Source organism: Castor canadensis, chromosome 7 (assembly GCF_047511655.1).
Source record: "Castor canadensis chromosome 7, mCasCan1.hap1v2, whole genome shotgun sequence".
Taxonomy (NCBI): domain Eukaryota; kingdom Metazoa; phylum Chordata; class Mammalia; order Rodentia; family Castoridae; genus Castor; species Castor canadensis.
Genome location: NC_133392.1, coordinates 64244411 through 64268254, shown reverse-complemented (window position 1 = coordinate 64268254; position 23844 = coordinate 64244411). Strand labels below are relative to the sequence as shown.

The 23844-nt window shown below is 35.0% G+C and overlaps 1 protein-coding gene across 3 annotated transcripts in view; it reads right to left on the bottom strand.

The window, feature by feature from the left end:
• The window catches only part of Adk (adenosine kinase), a 502187-nt gene that overhangs the window by 167047 nt on the left and 311296 nt on the right, over positions 1-23844 (bottom strand). For all 3 annotated transcript variants that reach the window (XM_074079212.1, XM_020160795.2, XM_074079213.1), the window contains exon 7: positions 6372-6542. In XM_074079212.1, coding sequence (XP_073935313.1) covers positions 6372-6542 — 171 coding nt within the window. The remainder of the gene's footprint in view (positions 1-6371; positions 6543-23844) is intronic.

Sequence of the window (23844 nt, the reverse complement as noted above, 5' to 3'; positions counted from 1 at the left end):
ACATTGCTAAACCTTAGAGAGGGATATTCATGCAGTTTGTTTTTAATAAGACTTGAAATGATACAGTGAAAGCCCCCTGACTTTCTGTTCATTTAATATGGACTGGCTATTTGAGCCTCGTGCTTTTTCATATAACTTTTACAAGCAGTTTGTTGACTTCTACAAAAAAAAAAAATGCTGCTGGCATTTGCTTGGGTTATTTTGAATCTACAGATTACTTTGAGGAGAACCGGTATCTTAACAACAGAATCTTCAAATTCATGAGCATAATATATCTCTCAGTTAGGTCTTCTTTAATTTTTCTCAACAATATTTTGTTGTGTTTACTATACCTATCTTTATTAGACTTGTCCCAAATTATGTCATCTTTTTGATGGTATTTAAAATAGTATCTTAAGATTTTATTTTCCGGTTATTTGCTGCTAATATATAGAATCACAATTGGGTTTTTTAATTTTTATTCAGTATCTTGTAGTTTTACAAAAATCACTTTAAACTGTAACAGCTTTTTGAAGTTTATATCTGATTTTTCTATAAAAAATGGTATTTGATAGATACAATTTTACTTCTTCCTTTCTAATCCAGATGTTTATCATGCTTTATTTGCACTGGTAAGAACCTCCAGTACAATACTGAACATAATTGGAGATTGTGAATATCCTTGATTTGTTCAATCTTTCACTCATAAGTACAATGCTAGCTGTACATTTCTAGGCATATTTTTATTTTGAGTTGAAGTTCCCTTTTACTACTAATATTCTGAGTTCTTATATCAGCAACAGCTACTGGACTTTGTCAAATGCTTCTATACATGTATCAAGATGATCATATTGCTTTCATTTTTAAATTTTAATATGGTGAATTATATTGATGGTCTCCTCCTCCTCCCTTCATCTTGCTTCTCTTCTTTTCTGGTGGCACTAGGGACTGAACTCTTGGGCCATGAGCTTGGTAGGCATGTGCATTACCACATGAGCCACTCTGCCAGTCCTTTTTGTGTTGGTTATTTTTAAGGTAGAATTTTGCTTTATGCTTGGGCCAGCCTAGACCATGATCTTCCTATTTGTGCTTCCTGGAATAGCTAGGGAAGACAGGCACATGTCACCATGCCCAGCCATTGGCTGAATGAAGTCTTGTGAACTTTTTGCCCAGGCTGGCCTGGAACCATGGTCCTCCCCATCTCTGCCTCCCAAGTAGCTAGGATTACAGGCTTGAGATATTGTGTCCTGCCTTAATTCATGTATTTTTAAATGTTAAACCAATTCTGGTACTTACGACTTCCAAACATTAGCTTCTTAGACTCACTAAATTTCTAGCTCCATCTACTGAATCAAACAGACTGCTAGGTCTAATAAGTTACAATTCTTATGCTGTGGCCTGGTCTCTTATGCAGTTAGCTGGGGCAAGGATTGGCTTTACCTCATTTATTTCTTTCCTTGGAGGCATCACTATAAAAGAGATAGTCTTGGTGGACAAGGGGTGAGTTATTTTTAATAGTGAGGCTATCAGAAAAGTTTTAAGACATCATTACCAGATGGAATTGGAGAACATCATTCTGAGTGAGGTTAGCCTGGCCCAAAAGACCAAAGATCGTATGTTCTCCCTCATATGTGGACATTAGATCAAGGGCAAACAACAATGGGATTGGAATTTCAGCACATGATAAAAGCGAGAGCACACAAGGGAGGGGTGAGAATAGGTAAGACACCTAAAAAATTAGCTAGCATTTGTTGCCCTTAATGCAGAGAAACTAAAGCAGATACTTTAAAAGCAACTGAGGCCAATAGGAAAAGGGGACCAGGAACTAGAGAAAAGGTTAGATCAAGAAGAATTAACCTAGAAGGTAACACATACACACACACACACACACACACACACACACGAAATCAATGTGAGTCAATGCCCTGTATAGTTATCCTTATCTCAACCAGCAAAAACCCTGTTCCTTCCTATTATTGCTTATACTCTCTCTACAACAAAATTAGAAATAAGGGCAAAATAGTTTCTGCTGGGTATTGAGGGGGTGGGGGGGGAGAGGGAGGGGGTGGAGTGGGTGGTAAGGGAGGGGGTGGGGGCAGGGGGGGAGAAATGACACAAGCCTTGTATGCACATATGAATAATAAAAGAAAAAAAAAGACATCATTACCAGTATATAATCCTTTGAGAAAGGGAAAGTGACACCCACTGGAAAATAAGAGCTAAATGTGTTTAATGTTAGCTAAGTGATGACATTTTGGGAATTTAATACAAAACACAAATCTGAATCTTTCTGAGGGGAAAAAATGAAAAATAAAACAATCATGTAAATAGTGTAAAATGGGAACTGTTTAGGGAGCAGAACCCACGGGACAGTGAAAGGAGGGTGACGGTGCAATTATATGTCCCATATGCATACTGTATATGAAAACAGAACAAAGAAATCTGCTAAACATTATTTAAAAAGGTTGAGGGGCAGGATAAGAAAGAAATAAAGGATGTGAATTTGATCAAAGTATATGATATGCATCTATGGAAATATCATAATGAAACATCTTTATACGATTAGTACATGCTAATAAAAATCATACATAAGTATATGTATTTCTGAGAAATATATTTTATATTTCATTGCATTTTAGAACTAAAATATCTATTTTTTTCATGGAAAACCGAAGATAATTTATTATTACCATAGTATTCAATGAGAAGAACAATAGGTAATGTGTTTAAAGAGAGAAAACTTGTATCAATCTACATTCATTTTATGATCAAGTATGGCATTACTTTATTATCCCAATTAAATTATATCACCTCGACTGATCTTTCCAGTCTATTAACATTAAAAAATTCTGACATGCAAATTACTTGATATTTATTAAGGTGGTGCAATATTTGCCTGCACAGTATATGCTAATATATCTTGTCTCAATCACTGACAGTTTACATGAACAAAGCTCAGGATAAGCACTAAGACATTCCAGTAGAAAACCACTCATTTACCAGCAGACCATTTGACTGACTCAATAAGATATCAAATATACCCAATTACCCTGTAATTAATGTTTATTATGCTATAATCCATATCGAGATCAACCTCTAGTGTGCTATGTGTACACTGTTTATTGGTTTGCCACAACAGATACTACGTAAATATTTGTTAAAATTAACTCAAGTGAACAGTCATCATCAAAAAAAATGTTCTCCTGACATCCTGACATGACTTGTAGACAAGTAGTAGCTTGTAGTTTCTCCTTTAGGTGGGGAAAAATAATTTCTTTAATAATCTATGTCAAGATCTAACAAAACTACTGGTTTGTAGAATGAATCTTTGTTTTAAAAAAAAAGTTATGGTAACTTGGGAATGATGGAGTGGCTGAAGTGGTAGAGCACATGCTTAGAAACTATGAGGCCCTGAGTTCAAACCCTAGTACTGCAAATAAACAAACCCTAGTACTACAAAAAAAGTGGTAAACTATGCTTAAAATTTAACATTTTAAGTATTCAATTTAGTGTAACTACGTACATTCACAATGTTGTGTAACCATCATCACTATCCATTTCCAGAACTTCTTTGTACCAAACAGAAGCTCTATACCTATTAGAAAACAATGCCCATTAGCCCCATCCACACCCCTAGTCCCTGGTAAACTCAATTCTGTTTTCTGTCTTTATGAATTTGCCTATTCTAGGCATCTCTTAAAAAGAGGAATTTTTTTCCTTTCCCTTCTCTGCTGTGGTGCTGAGGATGAAACCCAGGGTCTTGATATACGAACCATGCTCTGTACCATTGAGCTACTCCCACGCTACATGAAGTGCAGTTCTTATAAGAAAATCCAATAGTTGTATGATGGCTTTTTAAAAAACTTAACCTCATATTTTCAAGATTCAATCATACATGCACATATTGGTATTTCATTTCTTCTTATTTATTGTTTTTTTGCTTGTTAGGCAGATGCTCTACTGCTTGAACCCTGCCTCGAGTAATTTTGCTCTGGATATTTTGGAAACAGAGTCTTACTTTTGATCAGGAAAGCCTGGACTTTGATCCTCCTGCCATAGTTGGGATGACAGATGTGCATCAGCAGTTTCAAATTTTTTCTATTGAGATGGGGTCTTGACAATTTTTTTGCCCGTGCTGGCCTGAAACTGTGTTGCACCCAATCTCAGCCTCCTACATAGCTAAGATTATAGGTGTGGGCCACCAGTACCCGACTTGGAATTTTATTTCTTGAAGGTTGAATAATATTCCACTGTGTGTATATATGAAATTTGTTTATTAAAAATTGATTTCTTCCTGCCTAGGCTATTGTGAATAATGCTGCTGTAATTATTGATGTACACGCATATGAGTTCTTTCTTTCAGTTTTTTTGGAATAGGCCTAGAAGTGTACTTGCTGGATTATATGTTAATAATTCTATGTTCAACTTTTTGGCAAACCACCAAATTGTTTTCTAAAGCAGCTGCATTACTTTACAGTCCCATCAGCAATACACAGAGTTCCAATTTCTTCATTACCCTAATGGGTATGAAGTGGTGTCTAATTTTGGCTTCATTTATGTTTCTCTACTGACTAAAGATGTTGAGCATCTCTAAATGTGTTTATTGGTCATTTTGTATAGCTTCTTTGGAGAAATGCTTCCTTAAGTCCTTTGACCATGTTTTTATTTGATTACTGATTTTCCTGGTGCTGAGTTGTCACTGAGTTGAAGATTTTGGGGTAATCCCTTGTCAGACATATAATTTATAAATATTAGTTTCCATTCTCTATAGGTTTCTTCACATCCTTATTAGTATCTTTTTATACATAGAAGTTTGTTTTTCTTGTTTTTGAGATAGGATCTTGCTATGTAGCCTAGGATGGTCTTGAACTCAAGATACTCCCAAGTGTTGGGATTATGGGTATGTACCACCAAGCCCAGCCATAAAAGTTGTTAATTTTCATGAAGTCCAACTTACTGATATTTTAAAACTGTTGCTGTGCTTTGAATTTTTTTGTTTTATTTTCAAGTGAAGATGACTTTGGTACCACTACCATTTCTGTAAGTGTAAGTCATTCTGGGGCTTATTCTTTTTTATTTCCCAACTCTATTTCAAACTTGTAGCATCATTCCCTGATTCTATGTATGCTTTCCATCTTTAAAAAAGTTTTTTTAAAAATATGAGCTTTTACTAAAGACTTTTCTGTGTGCTCTGTAATTTGTTTTTAAGTCCCCTCTTCCTTGTCTGTTAAATAAGGAAAACATAAAAGGTAGATTTTAGTCAAATGAGACTTCAAGCAGCTATGTAGAAACTCAAGTCTTTTACCACTATTTCTTCCCATCATGTCAGTTTGTAAAGAATACAGCATTTCCTGTTATTGCTATCTTCCTTTGCAGATACTCTCATCATGATATTCTTACTACAAATCAGCCTTTATCTTGATTCAGATAACTTCACAAGTTATTTTCAGGTCAATTCTTATGTTATTCTAGGCAAACAGCACAGTTATCTTGTTCCGATATAAAAAACAATGAATACATTCATACAAAGTTAGAACCACAGAATTCGAATCAGAGTGGATTCCTAAGATGATCACTATGACAACTTCAGATATAAATAAAACTTCCAAGATTTACAGAAGTTCAGAGGTATGATGAAGATCACATGAAGGCACACTGAAGACCTTTTTTTTCTACTTCATGGATATTTTAGAGAAAAGGATTTTTTTGGGGGTGGGAGGGATAAAACTAGGGATTGAACTCAGGGCCTTAGGATTGCTAGGCAGGGGCTCTACGAATTGAGCCACACTCCTAGCTCTGTAAGTGAATGGATTTTAATATTTATATCACAAATATAAACTGCAATGACCAAATACGCAAAATTTTTTCCCTTAATTTAGAATGGAATAAAACACATTTTTGGTAAAAAGAAAAATATGTAACACTTTAAATCTAATTCCATTGTGTCACCTCCAAGTATAACATGTAAGTCATCTCAAAAAATGATACTATTAACAAATTCAATATAAATTACATCAATATTTACTCATAATTTCTTAGTCCAAACTTTAGTAGACTTTGAAAAGATTAAAAGAAATAAAGTATTTTTTATTTGATTGCAATTATAATGACATACACTTGCAAAAACCTAGAAATATAAAGGCATAGTAAAAAGGATGAATTTTACTACATGCAAATTAGGTCTTAATAATCTAACACTTAAAAATTAATGTTTTACTAACAAGTTAGTGTACACTGTAGGAAATACTGAAAATTCTGAGTTAGAGAAGTCCATATTGAGGCAATTTTGTTGTGCCTCTGAAGGATATTAAAAAATTTTTGATTTATTTATACATTTTGAAACATGCACAGAAGGGAAAAACAAAAACTAATTTTTTAGAAAGATAACTTACCGTCTCATTTCCAAAAAGAATGTCGACATAAGGCATAACTTTCATCAAAGACTCTTTGTAGAACTGGCTAATAAATGGTGCAGACAGATTCAAAGTGAAAATCCTGTTGTTTTCAGAAGCATGGTGAGCCACTTTTAATACTGATTCAGGGGAAACTGTAAGGAAAAAACCCTGGATAAAGACAAAAAGGAGGGTAAATTAGAAGTGTAATCTCTACAGAGTTGAGAATAAAAAGAAATCTACATGAGAATACTAAAGTCTATATAAAACACAAGGCAGAATATGGCTGCATTAGCTGGGAAAAAAGTTTACCAAGAACATTATACACTTGATACATGCCAATATTTCAGATAATAAAACATTAATTATTTCATATTGGATTAACATGTAAATACCGAAAGAATTCTGGGAAACTACAAAAGATGAAACTGTTTAAAAGATTTCATTCAAGACAATAAACACATTTTTTGAATTCTTAATTTTTTTGGCAGCATTGGATTTTGACTTCAGGGCCTTATGTTTGCTAGGCAACCACTGTACCACTTGAGCCACACCCCCAGCCCAACAAGTACAGTTAGAGAAATAGTAATGAAGCAAGCAGACTGAATCCCTCTAGCTCCTTATAAACAAGTGTGTATAATTTTAAGTGATTTAAAAATAATGTGTTTTAGTACTGGAATTCCTAGCCAGAGCAATTAGGCAAGAAAGAGGAATAAAAGGAATATAAATAGGTAAAGAAACTGTCAAAATATCCCTATTTGCAGAAGACATGATCCTATACCTTAAAGACCCAAAAAAACTCTACTCAGAAACTTCTAGACATCATCAATAGCTATAGTAAGGTAGCAGGATATAAAATCAAACACAGAAAAATCATTCGCATTTCTATACACTAACAATGAGCAAATTGAAAAAGAATGTATGAAAACAATTCCATTTACAATAGCCTCAAAAAAAATCAAATACCTAGGTGTAAACCTAACAAAAGATGTGAAAGACCTCTACAAGGAAAACTATACACTTCTGAAGAAAGAGATTGAGGAAGACTATAGAAAGTGGAGAGATCTCCCATGCTCATGGATTGGTAGAATCAACATAGTAAAAATGTCGATACTCCCAAAAGTAATCTACATGTTTAATGCAATTCCCATCAAAATTCCAATGACATTCATTAAAGAGATTGAAAAATCTACCGTGAAATTTATATGGAAACACAGGAAGCCACGAATAGCCAAGGCAATACTCAGTCAAAAGAACAATGCAGGAGGTATCACAATACCTGATTTCAAACTATATTACAAATCAATAACAATAAAAACAGCATGGTACTGGCACAAAAACATACATAAAGACCAGTGGAACAGAACAGAGGACCCAGATATGAAGCCACACAAGTATAACCAACTTGTCTTTGACAAAGGAGCTAAAAATATACAATGGAGAAATAGCAGTCTTTTCAACAAAAACTGCTGGGAAAACCGGTTAGCAGTCTGCAAAAAACTGAAACTAGATCCATGTATATCACCCTATACCAAGATTAACTCAAAATGGATCAAGGATCTTAATATCAGACCCCAAACTCTAAAGTTGATACAGGAAAGAGTAGGAAATACTCTGGAGTTAGTAGGTATAGGTAAGAACTTTCTCAATGAAACCCCAGCAGCACAGCAAATAAGAGCACAGATAAATGGGACCTCATAAAGCTAAAAAGCTTCTGTGCATCAAAAGAAATGGTCTCTAAACTGAAGAGAACACCCACAGAGTGGGAGAAAATATTTGCCAGCTATACATCAGACAAAGGACTGATAACCAGAATATATAGGGAACTTAAAAAACTAAATTCTCCCAAAACTAATGAACCAATAAAGAAATGGGCACGTGAACTAAACAGAACTTTCTCAAAAGAAGAAATTCAAAAGGCCAAAAAACACATGAAAAAATGCTCACCATCTCTAGCAATAAAGGAAATGAAAATTTAAACCACGCTAAGATTCTACCTCACCCCTGTTAGAACAGCCATCATCAGCAACACCACCAACAACAGGTGTTGGCGAGGATGCGGGGAAAAAGGAACCCTCTTACACTGTTGGTGGGAATGTAGACTAGTACTGGAAAAAAATTTGGAGGCTACTTAAAAAGCTAGACATGGATCCAGTAATACCACTCTTGGGGACACACCCAGAAGACTGTGACACAGGTTACTCCAGAGGCACCTGCACACCCATGTTTATTGCAGCACTATTCACAATAGCCAAGTTATGGAAACAGCCAAGATGCCCCACCACTGACGAATGGATTAAGAAAATGTGGTATCTATATACAATAGAATTTTATGCAGCCATGAAGAACGAAATGTTATCATTTGCTGGTAAATGGATGGAATTGGAGAACATCATTCTGAGTGAGGTTAGCCTGGCCCAAAAGACCAAAGATCGTATGTTCTCCCTCCTATGTGGACATTAGATCAAGGGCAAACAACAATGGGATTGGACTTTGAGCACATGATAAAAGCGAGAGCACACAAGGGAGGTGTGAGGATAGGTAAGACACCTAAAAAATTAGCTAGCATTTGTTCCCCTTAATGCAGAGAAACTAAACCAGATACCTTAAAAGCAACTGAGGCCAATAGGAAAAGGGGACCAGGAACTAGAGAAAAGGTTAGATCAAAAAGAATTAACCTAGAAGGTAACACACACACACAGGAAATCAATGTGAGTCAATGCCCTGTATAGCTATCCTTATCTCAACCAGCAAAAACCGTTGTTCCTTCCTATTATTGCTTATACTCTCTCTACAAGAAAATTAGAAATAAGGGCAAAATAGTTTCTGCTGGGTATTGAGGGGTTGGGGGTGAGACGAAGGGGGCGGAGTGGGTGGTAAGGGAGGGGGTGGGGACAGGGGGAAGAAATGACCCAAGCCTTGTATGCACATATGAATAATAAAAAAAATAAATAAAAATAATGTGTTTATTAACATTTAATTGAATTTTTGGGTGTTTTTGGAGACAAAAGTCTTGCTGTGTAGTACAAGCTGTCCCGGAACTCACTCAAAATCCTCTCTAGTGCTGAAATTATAGACATGCACCTGCACATCCAGGTTTAACTGGATTTCAGAAGAAGATTCTGAATTAGAATTTTCAAATAATGAAACAATTCAGCAATGCAATAGGAAAATATTTTAATTAAATTTTTGCATCAGGAAAGCTGCATTTTAAGATGCTAATTATCTACATTTTAATATTAATAAAAAAATCTTATTAAAGGAAAACACAAAGCTTAGTAATAGAAGATGAATGTGGAGAGGTCAACTGATTTGAGAACACAAAGGGTCCCGAATGGTAGTTAGAAGTATACCTTGTAAGCAATGTGGGAGTGGAGTGGGTCGGGTTAAATCATGGGTAATGAGTTTTCATTGAAAGAGTAACAGGATAGTAGAAATATTTAAGGAAATCTCGACAGCAACAAGTTAGCAACAGTTAGCAATTCTTGTGTGCAGGTCATTGTATTAAAACTTTATAACTTAAATATTATTTTTCTTTGTATCAAACCTATGAGGTGGATACTGTTGTTAGCCTCATTTTAAAAATAAAGAAAGCACAAAACAGCACTATTCTAGTGAAGAAACAGAAGAATGAATAAGAGAGGAAGGATAACTGGATCAAAGCACCAGAGGAAATGGGAACGCTGGAAACCGGATGTTTATATAGAATATAAACAGAGGAAATAACCTTGAAAATATGCAAGAAACTTCTTTAAAGTTGCAAAAATAGTGAAGTATGAGGTGAATGCCTCTAATCCCAGCCCTGGGCTACATAGTGAGACCCAGACATAGTGAACTTTGGACAAAGTTGGAAAAATGCTACTGAAATAGTCACTTATAACCCATTCCATCATGCAAATTTAAAGACTTTTTTTTTTTTAACAAGACCTTTTCCTATCATTTGCACATTTTAAATTGAGTGCTGTATGAATGCTAAAATAATTTTGTGGCAAGAGTCATGTGTATCAAGACCCATGTTGGAACAGAGGTTTTACTGTGTTTATGCATTCTGAGACTTTATTTCTTAAATATTTTGATGGATCACAGTTTCTAAAAATTCTTTTTTTGTTGTTTGTATTGTTCTGGGGGTACACTGTGATATTTACAAAAGTTCTTATAATATATCAAATATATTCTAGTTGAATTCACCTCCTCCATGATCTTCCTTCATCCCTCCCGCCCCCTTGCATTCTGAGATACTTAGTGAATCTTAAAATATGACTGTGTTGGGACTCAGAACATGACACTGCAAAATATGACACCTTAGGAAACTGCAAAGGAAGACAATCACTCTGACCGTCCCTCAGAAAGGAATTCTCTGACCCACCTCAACTGAAAGTAAGTCAGAAGACCTCATTCCAGAGGGTACTGTCCTATTCCCAGAGGCCAAGAAGAATCCGAAAAGACAAGAATTTCAACTCCCTTGCTCCCAGCATATTACCATTAGACCGTAGATCAAACCCTTTTTGTCCAATCGCATCTCACCAAAAATGTTCACTTATTTCATTGTAGTATAAAAAAGTATAGGTTTCCCCAGGTCAGTGGGTCTTCATTTCTGAAGGTTCCATGTTACATAAAACTGTTAAATACATTTATTGTGTTTTTCTTTTGTTAAACTGTCTTGTGTTATAGGGTATTAGTCATGACTCTTGCAATGGATGAGGAAAAGGTATTATTTCTTTCTCACCTGTAATTGCCTCATATCACAATAAAGTATTGCTAATGAGATGTTAATAAAAACAATGTTTTCTTTGCATGATAGCAAGCTTTCTCATTTAAAAGTTCCACATCTTTATTTTTAAAATGTTTTCTCCTTTCTTTTCTACCAAGTACCAGGTCACCTGCAAACTATGAGCATCCAAGCTGCTTCCTTAGCTATTCCTGTCATTTAGAGAATTAAAAAGTTTATATGGCATCTTATCTTCATAGTAGTATGTATGTACTTGCTCTTTAGTCTTTTGTTTAATGAGAAGAGTTTAAATCTTTCCCTCCAAACTGTTGCAGCATGAAATAGAAACCTCCCAGAGCTAGAATTTTGCCAGCTGTGGATTAACCACAGACAGCCACAGAATGGTCTACATAAATAGTAACCTGGTCAAATAATTAGGCTTCTCACCAACTTCAGACCAAAAATTTGATCTGTGCTCAAAAACATCTGATTGTAATTTACGATACAGAACAGCATGCCTCTGGAGTGTAAATTTGGTCTCAATCCAAATGTGTGTATGTTGTGTTTTACTTTAAAATGCAACATAAGAGCATTGTAATGTGAATAGTGTTAACTTCAATTTTGTTACTTTTATAAAGAATAAGCAAAAACCCATTAGCTTTTAAAAATAAGAGGTAAGTTCACAATTTAAATTAATTCTGTGTCTTAAATGTTTTCTTGTTTTTCTTTATGTAAATATTTAGAATTTAAACAATGTGGGATTTGAGCTGTTGAGAGTGCAAGACTGTTAATAATGACGCCAACCAGGGTTTTTCTTCCCAGATTTATAACCTTTGCTCAGTCTCATGTGCCAGACCATTGAATCAACCAAAGTAAAAACACTGACATTATAATTTTTTTCACATATCAGGTTTGCAATAAAAATAATCCAGCAACATATATGTCTACAGTTTAGAAAAATACTCCATGTAATGAATAAAATCTTGTGATTTTCTAATTATGCATTTCAATCTATATAAAAGTTAACTGTTAGTCTCTGTCCCTATAAGCCACTAAAAGCAAAGTAGATTTAACTACCACTTACAGGCTGAATAACATTAACTGGCATTGAGAATGAAGTGGGGGATATTTTTATTTATTACAATAGAAAACAAAACAAAACAAAAAGGAAGAGAGAGAAGCAACAGGCAAAGACTAAGGTAATGCCTAAGACCATTTTAGCAAAGTCAGATTTAATGCTTAGAAATTTGAACCACTCTTAAGGATTTGTCAGGGTTGTTTAAATAGAGGGTAACATTAGGAAGAAAATTATTTAACATACTAAAAGGAAAAGAACTGCTCTTTATAAGTGTTTACCTTAATCCAGGTCAATCATTTTTTTCTAATAGTCCTTACTCAAGAGAACAAATTCCTTTTTATTTCTATTAACAATTACCTGAAGAATACTATCTGTGTATGTACATAAACCTCTGTAAATGTAAGAGATTTATTTCTCTTCAACAAAATCGGAGAACAAGAGAGCAGAACAGGCTCTGCCTGGAAGGGGAGGGTTTAAAAATTAATAAATAAGGGAGGGGTAAAATAAATAAAATTAAGAGATTTATAAATTTTTCAGTTTGAAGGCTATACTGATTCAAATGAAAATAAAGCAATGTAGAGCAACGATAACTGCAACTATCAATTACAGAAACACGGTGCTGCAGAGGAGAAAAAGGCCTTTGAACTGGTATAGAAAAATACTCATAACTAGGTAGAAATAAATAGTATAATTTTGAAATTTTCAGACCAGCAGATTATAACCTATTTGGGTCCATCTACTCCTCATCTAAATACACAAATGCAAAACTTCGTATGTATTGGTGATAAAGACAGCAACTCTCCAACACTCATCTGTAAATAAGGAGTAAGCACTGGAGTTAAATGAATGCAAAGAACTTGTAATTCAATTTCTTTTATCACAAGTACATATCCACATGAAGTACAGTTTAAGGTTTACAAATATATAAAAAAAAACATCTATAATAAAAGAAAAGCAACTATCAAAATTCTGGAGAAATGACTTCTAAGCCCGAAATAGAAAGGGAAGGAAAACTGCCAAACACATTTTATGAAGCCAGTATTACACTTATCCCAAAACCAAGCAAAGACACCTCTAAAAAGGAGAACTACAGGCCAATCGCCTTAATGAACATTGATGCAAAAATCCTCAACAAAATAATGGCAAACCATATTCAACAACACATCAAAAAGACCATTCATCACGACCAAGTAGGCTTCATCCCAGGAATGCAAGGGTGGTTCAACATACGAAAATCAATAAATGTAATAAACCACAGTAACAGAAGCAAAGACAAAAACCACTTGATCATCTCAATAGATGCAGAAAAAACCTTTGATAAGATCCAACACCACTTCATGATAAAAGCTCTAAGAAAACTAGGAATAGAAGGAAAGTACCTTAACATTATAAAAGCTATATATGACAAACCTACAGCCAGCATTATAGTAAACTGAGAAAAACTGAAACCATTCCCTCTGAATCAGGAACCAGACAAGGATGCCCACTATCTCCACTCCTATTCAACACAGTACTGGAATTCCTAGCCAGAGTAATTAGGCAAGAAGAAGGAATAAAAGGAATACAAATAGGTAAAGAAACTGTCAAAATATCCCTATTTGCAGACGACATGATCCTATACCTCAAAGACCCAAAAAAACTCTACTCAGAAACTTCTAGACATCATCAATAGCTATAGTAAGGTAGCAGGATATAAAATCAACATAGAAAAATCATTAGCATTTCTATACACTAACAATGAGCAAATTGAAAAAGAATGTATGAAAACAATTCCATTTAAAATAGCCTCAAAAAAAAAAAAATCAAATACCTAGGTGTAAACCTAACAAAAGTTGTGAATGACCTCTACAAGGAAAACTATACACTTCTGAAGAAAGAGATTGAGGAATACTATAGACAGTGAGAGATCTCCCATGCTCATGGATTGGTAGAATCAACATAGTAAAAATGTCGATACTCCCAAAAGTAATCTACATGTTTAATGCAATTCCCATTAAAATTCCAATGACATTCATTAAAGAGACTGAAAAATCTACCATGAAACTTATATGGATACACAAGAGGCCACGAATAGCCGAGGCAATATTCAGTCAAAAGAACAATGCTGGAGGTATCACAATACCTGACTTCAAGCTATATTACAAAGTAGTAACGATAAAAACAGCATGGTACTGGCACAAAAACAGACTAGAAGACCAGTGGAACAGAATAGAGGACCCAGATATGAAGCCACACAAGTATAACCAACTTGTCTTTGACAAAGGAGCTAAAAATATACGATGGAGAAAAAGCAGCCTCTTCAACAAAAACTGCTGGGAAAACTGGTTAGCAGTCTGCAAAAAACTGAAACTAGATCCATGTATATCACCCTATACCAAGATTAACTCAAAATCGATCAAGGATCATAATATCAGACCACAAACTCTAAAGTTGATACAGGAAAGAGTAGGAAATACTCTGGAGTTAGTAGGTTAGGTAAGAACTTTCTCAATGAAACCCCAGAAGCACAGCAACTAAGAGATAGCATAGATAAATGGGACCTCATAAAAATAAAAAGCTTCTGCTCAACAAAAGAAATGGTCTCTAAACTGAAGAGAACCACCCACAGAGTGGGAGAAAATATTTGCCAGCTACACACCAGACAAAGGACTGATAACCAGAATATATAGGGAACTTAAAGAACTAAATTCTCCCAAAACTAATGAACTAATAAAGAAATGGGCAAGTGAACTAAACAGAACTTTCTCAAAAGAAGAAATTCAAATGGCCAAAAAACATGAAAAAATGCTCACCATCTCTAGCAATAAAGGAAATGCAAATTAAAACCATACTAAGATTCCACCTCACCCCTGTTAGAATAGCGGTCATTAGCAACAGCACCACCAACAGGTGTTGGCGAGGATGCGGGGAAAAAGGAACCCTCATACACTGTTGGTGGGAATATAAAGTAATACAACCACTCTGGAAAAAAATGTGGAGGCTACTTAAAAAGCTAAACATTGATCCACCATTCGATCCAGCAATACCACTCTTGGGGATATACCCAAAAGACTGTGACACAGGTTACTCCAAAGACACCTGCACACCCATGTTTATTGCAGCACTATTCACAATAGCCAAGTTATGGAAACAGCCAAGATGCCCCACCACTGACGAATGGATCAAGAAAATGTGGTATCTATACACAATGGAATTTTATGCAGCCGTGAAGAAGAACGAAAGGTTATCATTCGCTGGTAAATGGATAGAATTGGAGAACATCATTCTGAGTGAGGTTAGCCTGGCCCAAAAGACCAAAAATCGTATGTTCTCCCTCATATGTGGACATTAGATCAAGGGCAAACACAACAAGGGGACTGGACTTTGACCACAAGATAAAAGCGAGAGCACACAAGGGAGGTGTGAGGATAGGTAAGACACCTAAAAAACTAGATAGGATTTGTTGCCCTCAAGGCAGAGAAACTATAGAGCAGATACCTTAAAAGCAACTGAGGCCAATGGGAGAAGGGGACCAGGAACTAGAGAAAAGGTTAGATCAAAAAGAATTAACCTAGAAGGTAACACACATGCATAGGAAATTAATGTGAGTCAACTCCCTGCATAGCTATCCTTATCTCAAATAGCAAAAACCCTTGTTCCTTCCTGTTATTGTTTATACTCTCTCTTCAACAAAATTAGAGATAAGGGAAAGTAGTTTCTGCTGGGTATCGAGGGGGTGGGGGGGAGACAGAGGGGGCGGAGTGGGTGGTAAGGGAGGGGGTCGGTACAGGGGGTAGAAATGATCCAAGCATTGCATGCACATATGAATAATAAAAAAAAAAAAAAACAAATCAACAAATATCACTCACAGAGGAGTGAGCCAATAGATAAAGGAGTCAAAAACATGACAAAGCATTCTACTGAAAGATAAATTCACATCAAACTAATACATAAATATTCTTTTTCTTCTTCTTTTTCGTTTTTTTTTTTCTGTTTTGCAGTGCTGGAGTTTGAACTCAGGTCCTACACCTTGAGCCCACTCCATCAGCCCTTTTTTGTGAAGGGTTTTTTTTGAGATAGGGTTTCGAGAACCACTATCCTCTTGATCCCTGCCTCCTGAGTAGCCAGGATTATAGGCACCCACATTAAACATTATTCTTGAGCAACCCAAGAAACAACATGGCAAGACTCATTGATGACAAAAGGTGAAACGAATATAAATGTATATAAAATTATATATGCAGTAGTATAATATATATATAATTTGGCAGTGCTGAGTATTGAATCCAAGGCCTCAAACATGCTAAGCAGGTGTTTTATCACTGAGCTAGATTCCTAGCCTGAAACAAATAGATTAATACTGCTTAAGGGAATGAAACTGAGTCTTTTAGGAAATAATATGAAAATATACATGAGAAGCCATCAATAAATTCATACTCTTTGACCCAACAATTCTACTTCTGAGAGTCTACTTTAAGGAGATAAACTAAAACATGGAAAATATACATTCATGAACCTATCTATATACTATGTATTTCATCAAAAACTTGGAAACAATATAAATGTTTAGTAACAGGGATAGTCAAGTAAGAATTGTATCAAATATGCTAAAGCTGGCAACCGATCACTTGAAGGATGATTAGTACAAATGAGGACTTGAATTTTAAGTTCATACTATTTAAATAAAAAGGTTTTATGTAGATGATGAGCATATGTAGTATGGCTGGTATTACTGGAATGGATTTTTTTTTACTCAATTTCATTAATTTTAACTGTAAGATGGAGACACTGTAAAAATATTTTCTGCTAGTATTTTATTGTTTTGGTAGGACTAACTTTCATTTTCACCACTGAAAGTTTAGTGACAACAGACTATGTGCTTTGACTTTTTCTTTTCCTCCAGTACTGGGGATTTGAACTCAGTGCCTTGCCCTTGCTAGGCAGGTACTCTACCACTACAGCCATCAGCCATCATTATATACTTTTACATATATAATTTCTTATACATTGAAATAAGAAATACTTTAGTTATGTTGAGTTAAATAAAATATATTACTAACCTGTTTACTTTTTAAATGTGGGTACTATGAAATAAATTATATGTAGCTCAATGGAACAGTACTGTTATAGAGTATTATGAAGGCATTACAAATGATAAGTAGCAAAGGAGAAAATGTTTATGGTACATAAATGTTCAATGAAACAAAAATAGTGTACAGTATAATTACAACCTACAAACCCTACATTAAATCAATGGTTAAAAAAAGGGTAGGAGGGAATACATAAAAAATAAAAATGGTTAAATCTAGGTAGAAAATTATGGATACCTCTAATATTTATTTTTTTAAATTTGTTGATGTAGTTAAATACTCTTGTCATAAAACTATCAACAAGATAGAATTTGGGGTGGGATTTGAGCTCAGGGTACTTACTAGGCAGGTACCCTACTACTTGAGCTACGCTACCAGCCCTAAAAGACAGAAGTATTTTTGTTCACTTGAAGTAAATCTCTATACAAACAGGAGATATTTATAAAAAGTGAGAAGTTTAATTTAATAAATAAGGATAATATCTAAGTCTATATTAAGACTCAAAATGGAACTTACTAAATATGAGATTTGTGGCTTTAATCAGTTAATACCACTATTTATAGATGCAAAAGAGAAAATAAATAATGCATGGCTTAAAGACATTGGGCAATCAGAGAGCCCTACCAAGCGTAGACTATCACTGATGGGTAAGGTGATGCCTGTGTCTCAAGATGTACCACCATTTTCTATTTTAAATAACATAATTAGCCTGTCTTTAGTTTTATAACTAAGTAACAGTAGTCAGAAAACAGGGTTGAGAGAACTAATAAATTAGAAGTAAAAAATAAGAACTAAAACAATCATAAAGCATTTTTTTCCTGTTAATGGATTCTACATGTTTTGTGAATCTCCCATAGGGCGTAAAATATATTTCCTTGTAGGAATGGGACAATCACATATGAATTATGATGATGTATAGTTCATATAAGCTTGTAAGGAAAATACTGGCTCTGACAACCATTAAGATAATGTATAAATCACTTAAATTACAATATTATGATATGCAGTATTTTATACAAATGACAGCAACAGAATTACTAAAAGAAAGCTAGAACAAATCTACTGTAAAGTTTATGTTATCACTGACTAAATGTAATGCAAAGGTATAGAAGAGAAAAATTTCTGCCTATGTGACTCCTTTTGCAAGCATCATGCAATCACTTATTTCATATATTTAAGTCTTTTTAAGAATTAAATACTTGCAGCTGAGTGTGATGGCTCACACTGTAATCCCAGCTACTTGGGAGGTAGAGATCAGAAGGATCATGATTCCTGGCCGGCTCCAGCAAAGACCCTATCTGAAAAACAAACTAAAAGCAAAAGGACTAGGGGCGTAGCTCAAGTGCCTTAGCACTTGCTAGGAGAAACTTGAGTTCTCCTAGCAACTCAGTACTCCTAGTCTCCAGTAATGCCTTGTCTACCAAAAGCCTGCAATATTCATTAGTGATGAAGACAGTTTTCTATCTATCTCATATAACTTCCTCCAAATAAAACCACGTAATAAAAGGCAGCAATAGTAGTCAAAAGTTTTACTGGAATATATAGGAAGATATCCATCAGCTCTGCTAAGAGCAGAAGACATTATGAGGCATCTTAGAGGTCTATTTCTAAGAAAACAGATAAGGAGATGTGGTGAATGCACAAGTAACAATGCAGAAATATATACATCAATTTGGACAAGATTGGCAGCTCATATTTTAAAATACTGTGTATAATTTAACTCACACCTAACACATTGAAAACAATACAATACAGTTTTCAAGTATACATCCAAATGCAAATACACATGAAACACATGTGTAACACATAGTACACATGTAACTATGGAGAGGAGAGGTTAGTATTAGGGATTAGGAATGATATGAAAAAAACAAAAGAGGAGTTATGCCAACATCAAATGAAGACAGTTTGACAGGACTGGACCTGAGGATGATTAACTAAAAAGCAGGACACTTTTTTTTTTTTTTTGAGACAAGAGTCTTGCTTTGCTGCTCTGATTGGCTTTGAGATCCTCCTCCTCAGCTGTTATAGTAACTAGAATGACATGGGGAATGTAACTTCTCTGTTCTCATGTATAAGTTGGGAATAATAAAACCTCAAGGTAGTTGTAAGAATTAAATGGGTGTTTAGAAAAATATCAGACATTCAGTATGCATTATTATTGCCATAGAAATATCAAGAATATTAAAAGTCCCTCTCACCCAGGAATGGTAAATTCTGCATTGCATCTATCACTTCCAATGATAAACAAAAATGTCTTTTTAACTTCAATGCTTTGAAATACAAATACAAAATCCATCATTCTCTTTCCAAAAGCCCTCCCTGCCTCTTCTCTCTTCTTAATTTAATCATCCTATATCCTGCTGACAGATTAATCACCCTAATCAGTCTTCTTTTCCTTGTAAATTAAATCCAAATGCCTCACACCCCTGCATTCAAAACTCTCCACAATAGCACTCCAACTTACTTAGTAAACCAGCTGTAACCTCTCTTTCTCCACAACATATGTCCTTGCTTCAATCACAGAGAATGACTTGCCTCTTTGGAAATAAATCTTCTCATCTTTATGCTGTTCCTTCTATCTCAAGTGTCCACTACGTATACCTGTTAGAATTTTACCACCACCTCAAGGCCCATTTAAAATCTAATTCCTATCCCACAAACAGATATACTTTTTTTCATTCCAACCAACAGAAATACTCCTTCCTCTTTGAATATCCATAATAGCTAATATTGTGAAATACATAACCAAACGTATTTACTTTAATTTACTTAACAATATAAGTAACTTGTATTCATCCTCACTTGACTATAACCTTAAGGGCAAAGGTACATCTTTGTACAGCACAAAGTCTGGTGTGCAGTTAAACTTAAAAAAACTGGAGCAATTAAATTTTTGAGACTCAATAAAAAAATACATAAAAGTTATTTTCAAAAAATTTATTAAAAATACATATTAAGTTCTCAAGTCACTGAAATGCTAATTTTAAAAAATGGAAAAAGATTGTTGCATTTTCACATTTTATGGAAAAATACATTCATTTTAGAGTTACACAACGTAGCTGCTAACAGTAGTATTTGAAACTTTCTCAGAAAAGTTTCCTTTTTCTTCCCCTCCCCTCTTTTTTTTTTTGTTTTGGCGGGACTGTGGTTTGAACTCAGGGCTTTGTGCTTGCCAAGGAGGTGCTCTAAAGCTTGAGTCACACCTCCATTCCATTTTGCTCTGGTTATTTTGGAGATGAGGTCTCATGAATCACGTGCCTGGGCTGGCAATGAACCACAATACTCCTGATCTCAGCCTCCAAATAGCTAGGATTATAGGCATCAACCACCAGCACCAGGTCAGCTCATGGAATCTTAATAGTTTGTTATTTTTTCATGGTGTCTTAAAAAAAAAAAAAGCCTAACAGTTTTGTTTTTTAACAAGTAGGTCCAAGTTAGTAAGTACATCTTTACAACTTGATATCAAGTTTAAAAAAGAAAAATGCAGACATTGAAGAAAAAGTTTTTAAAATGTCACTTAAATACTTCAAAACCATAATACACACTAATGGGATGCATGTGCTTATGGAGCCTTGCAGAACTCTTTAAGCCTTGTATTCCACATGAACTCCATCTCCTTTCTGTTTCACTGGTTTTCAGGAGGTACTGATTCTTTATCACAGCAGTCATTTCCAAAATATGACATCACCCCAGAGGGATGTAGTTCAACCTACCTTTGAAGCTGATGTAAAATATCCTGTAGCACTCTCTGTAGGTTTGCTGCAGTACCCTGGGTGTTTCTGTGTACAGTTTGTGAAACGTGAAGCTATTTGAAGAAAACACCTTGAGATAATTATTTTTTTTACTTGAGAAAGCTAAAGCCCTTCTTAGTTGTGGTTTAGAGTAATTAGAGAAAAGGAAGTAATTTATTCTACATGAAATAGCATAAGTAAATTTGTGTATTAGGATGGCATTCTGGAGATTAATGTAAGAAGATTTTATAAAGAGATGGAGCCTGACAAGATGATGGCAGTCAGATTTCCAGAAGGACAAGTACAGACAATGAAAACTGCTTGAGACTGTGATGACTTAAGCATTTCAGCAGTGCTGATAAGTAAATAATTAGTTTTGTTTCCAATCCTACGTGTCATAATCCTTCTCTATTAACTTAAGCCTTCCATAAAAATGAGCTCTTTTCCTCAATAACTCCTAAATAATTTTTCACTTTTCTGCTCAGTGAAGTTTGAATATAAGAATTACGTTTGTCCTCACATTCACTAATGTCCTATAGATTTTAAGTATATAGCTACCCTTGCAACTATGCCATTTATCCCATTAACAGAACTTTAGTTAGTAACTCTATTATTTTATAAACAACACTGCTACAGTTTCCTGATTTGTTTAAAATCTTAAATGACTTGCTTCATAAATAATGTAGCTAAAGTTACTGAAATGGCGTTAAAAATGCTCTAAATCTGACAGTAATCTATCTCTCCTGTATTATCTCCAATGATTTACATTTGTGAACTTCTTACTCTGATCCACCAGGCTGCTTCTAGATAGCCTGAGTACAAAGCCTATGGCTTCCTATAGTCTTTCCTGTGTTAGTGATAATGTATTTACTGTATAGAATCTGTTCATCTGTCACTTGATCAAGAAAAGTCAAAGGGTGGCAAGGGCTTTTGGTAAAAGGCCGAATAAATGTTCTAGGCTTGCAGGTCTCAAGATCCTTTGTTGCAACTCTTCAGTGCTAGTATTGTAGCATGAAAGCTATGATGGACAAAATGTTAAAGAACAAGTATACTTGAGTTTCAATAAAACTTTATGAAACAGGCAGTGAATCTGACTTCTTAAGTAAAGGAAAAACAAGGAAATACACATTAACTAGAAATGAAAACTGAGATCAAAAGAATGTTGAAGAGAAATTTCAACAGGAAATCCATGTAGTGTAGTAATGAGAGTACCTTCCTCTTAGTAATAAATAACACAAAGAAACTGAAAATTAAAGTAGATTTAGAAAGAGGGACGACAGAATTTAATTTCATTATGTCCTATCTTGAAATAGTAACAAGTGACTATTTTCTGAGGCTAGCACTAACTCAACACAGGTCCTCTTTGTATCAGAATAGAATACCTTACATCCAAGGATACTATATTGTCATTTTTTTTTTAGTTCGTTTGTGATGCTGGAGCCCCAGGGTCTACTGAGCTACATCTCCAACCTTTAACCCAACTCAGTGATTAACGTTGTTGAAAACAGACCTTTTATCTTCCCAAGCAGGACAGGATCATTTACATAATTTTTATACACTCTCAGTGTCCTTTTCTGTTGCAAGAGATCGTGAAGTGGTAGAATGTGCTAATCAAATTTCTTTGAAATGACTAGGCATGGTGGCTTACACATACAATTCCAGCGCTTTGGAGGCTGAGGCAGGAGAATTAAGAGTTTAAAAATTAACTGACTTCTTCAAGAAACTGAGGCATTCATACAACATAAAATTATAGTCACAATGTTCTGCAACCATTATTCCTATGTAGTTCCAAAATATTTCACTCCCCTCCCCTCCAAGGGAATCCTCTCTCTCCTTCACACTGGGCTGGGAGTATGGTTCCATGGTAGAACACTTGCCTAGTATCCCTGGCATCTCAAAAAACAAACAAAAAAACTCCTCGCCCTTGACAACCACCAATATGCTGTTTGAATAGATTTACCTGCTCTGGATATTTCAGTAAATTGAAGCATACAGTATGTGATCTTTTGCATCAGGCTTCTTTCACTTACATAATGATTTAGAGGTTCATTCATATTATAGCTTATATCAGTACTTGTTTAGTTTTAACAGACAAATAACATACTATTGTATGGTCATATCACATGTGTTTATGTATCTTTCTGCTTATTGACATTTGCATTATTGATATATATCTTGCAGTTCTGGGGCTTGAACTCAGGGCCTTCACCTTGAGCTACTCTTCTAGCCCTATTTGTGTGAAGGGTTTTTCAAGATAGGGTCTCAGAAACTATTTGCCCGGGATGGCTTTGAACTACGATCCTCCTGATCTCGGCCTCCTGAGTAGCTAGGATTACAGATGTGAACCACCATTGCCTGGCAACAACTAACTGTTTTTGCCTACTATTTTTAGAAGCAATAAATAACAAAAAAATCACATCAAAGCTATCCTTTTAAAAAAGATATGAAGGGATTTTGACAAGGGTGTCCCTTTGACACAGAAACTGACAATTTTTTTTCTAAGTGAATATTTTTTTCTTTTTTTGGTGGTACTGAAGTTTGAACTCATGGCCTCACATTTGCTAGGCAAGTGCTATACCAACTGAGCCATGCCATCAGCATGACAATTATTAAATTGGTTTTTGAGACAGGGTGGCTTTGAACTGTCTTAGCCTCCTGAGTGCTGGGATTACAGACATGTGCCATCATGCCTAGAGAAACTGACAAATTTTAGGGAGCCAGAAATGAAACTTAATTGTAAATCTGATTCATAGAACTAACTGAGGTTTCACTAGAAAATTAAAAACTACAAAATTTTATCTGCAACCAGAAAGTGAGGGTCAGGCTTTGCAAGAAGTAAAAGAGAACACAAGTGAACTTTCAAGTGCCTACATGGAAATAACTG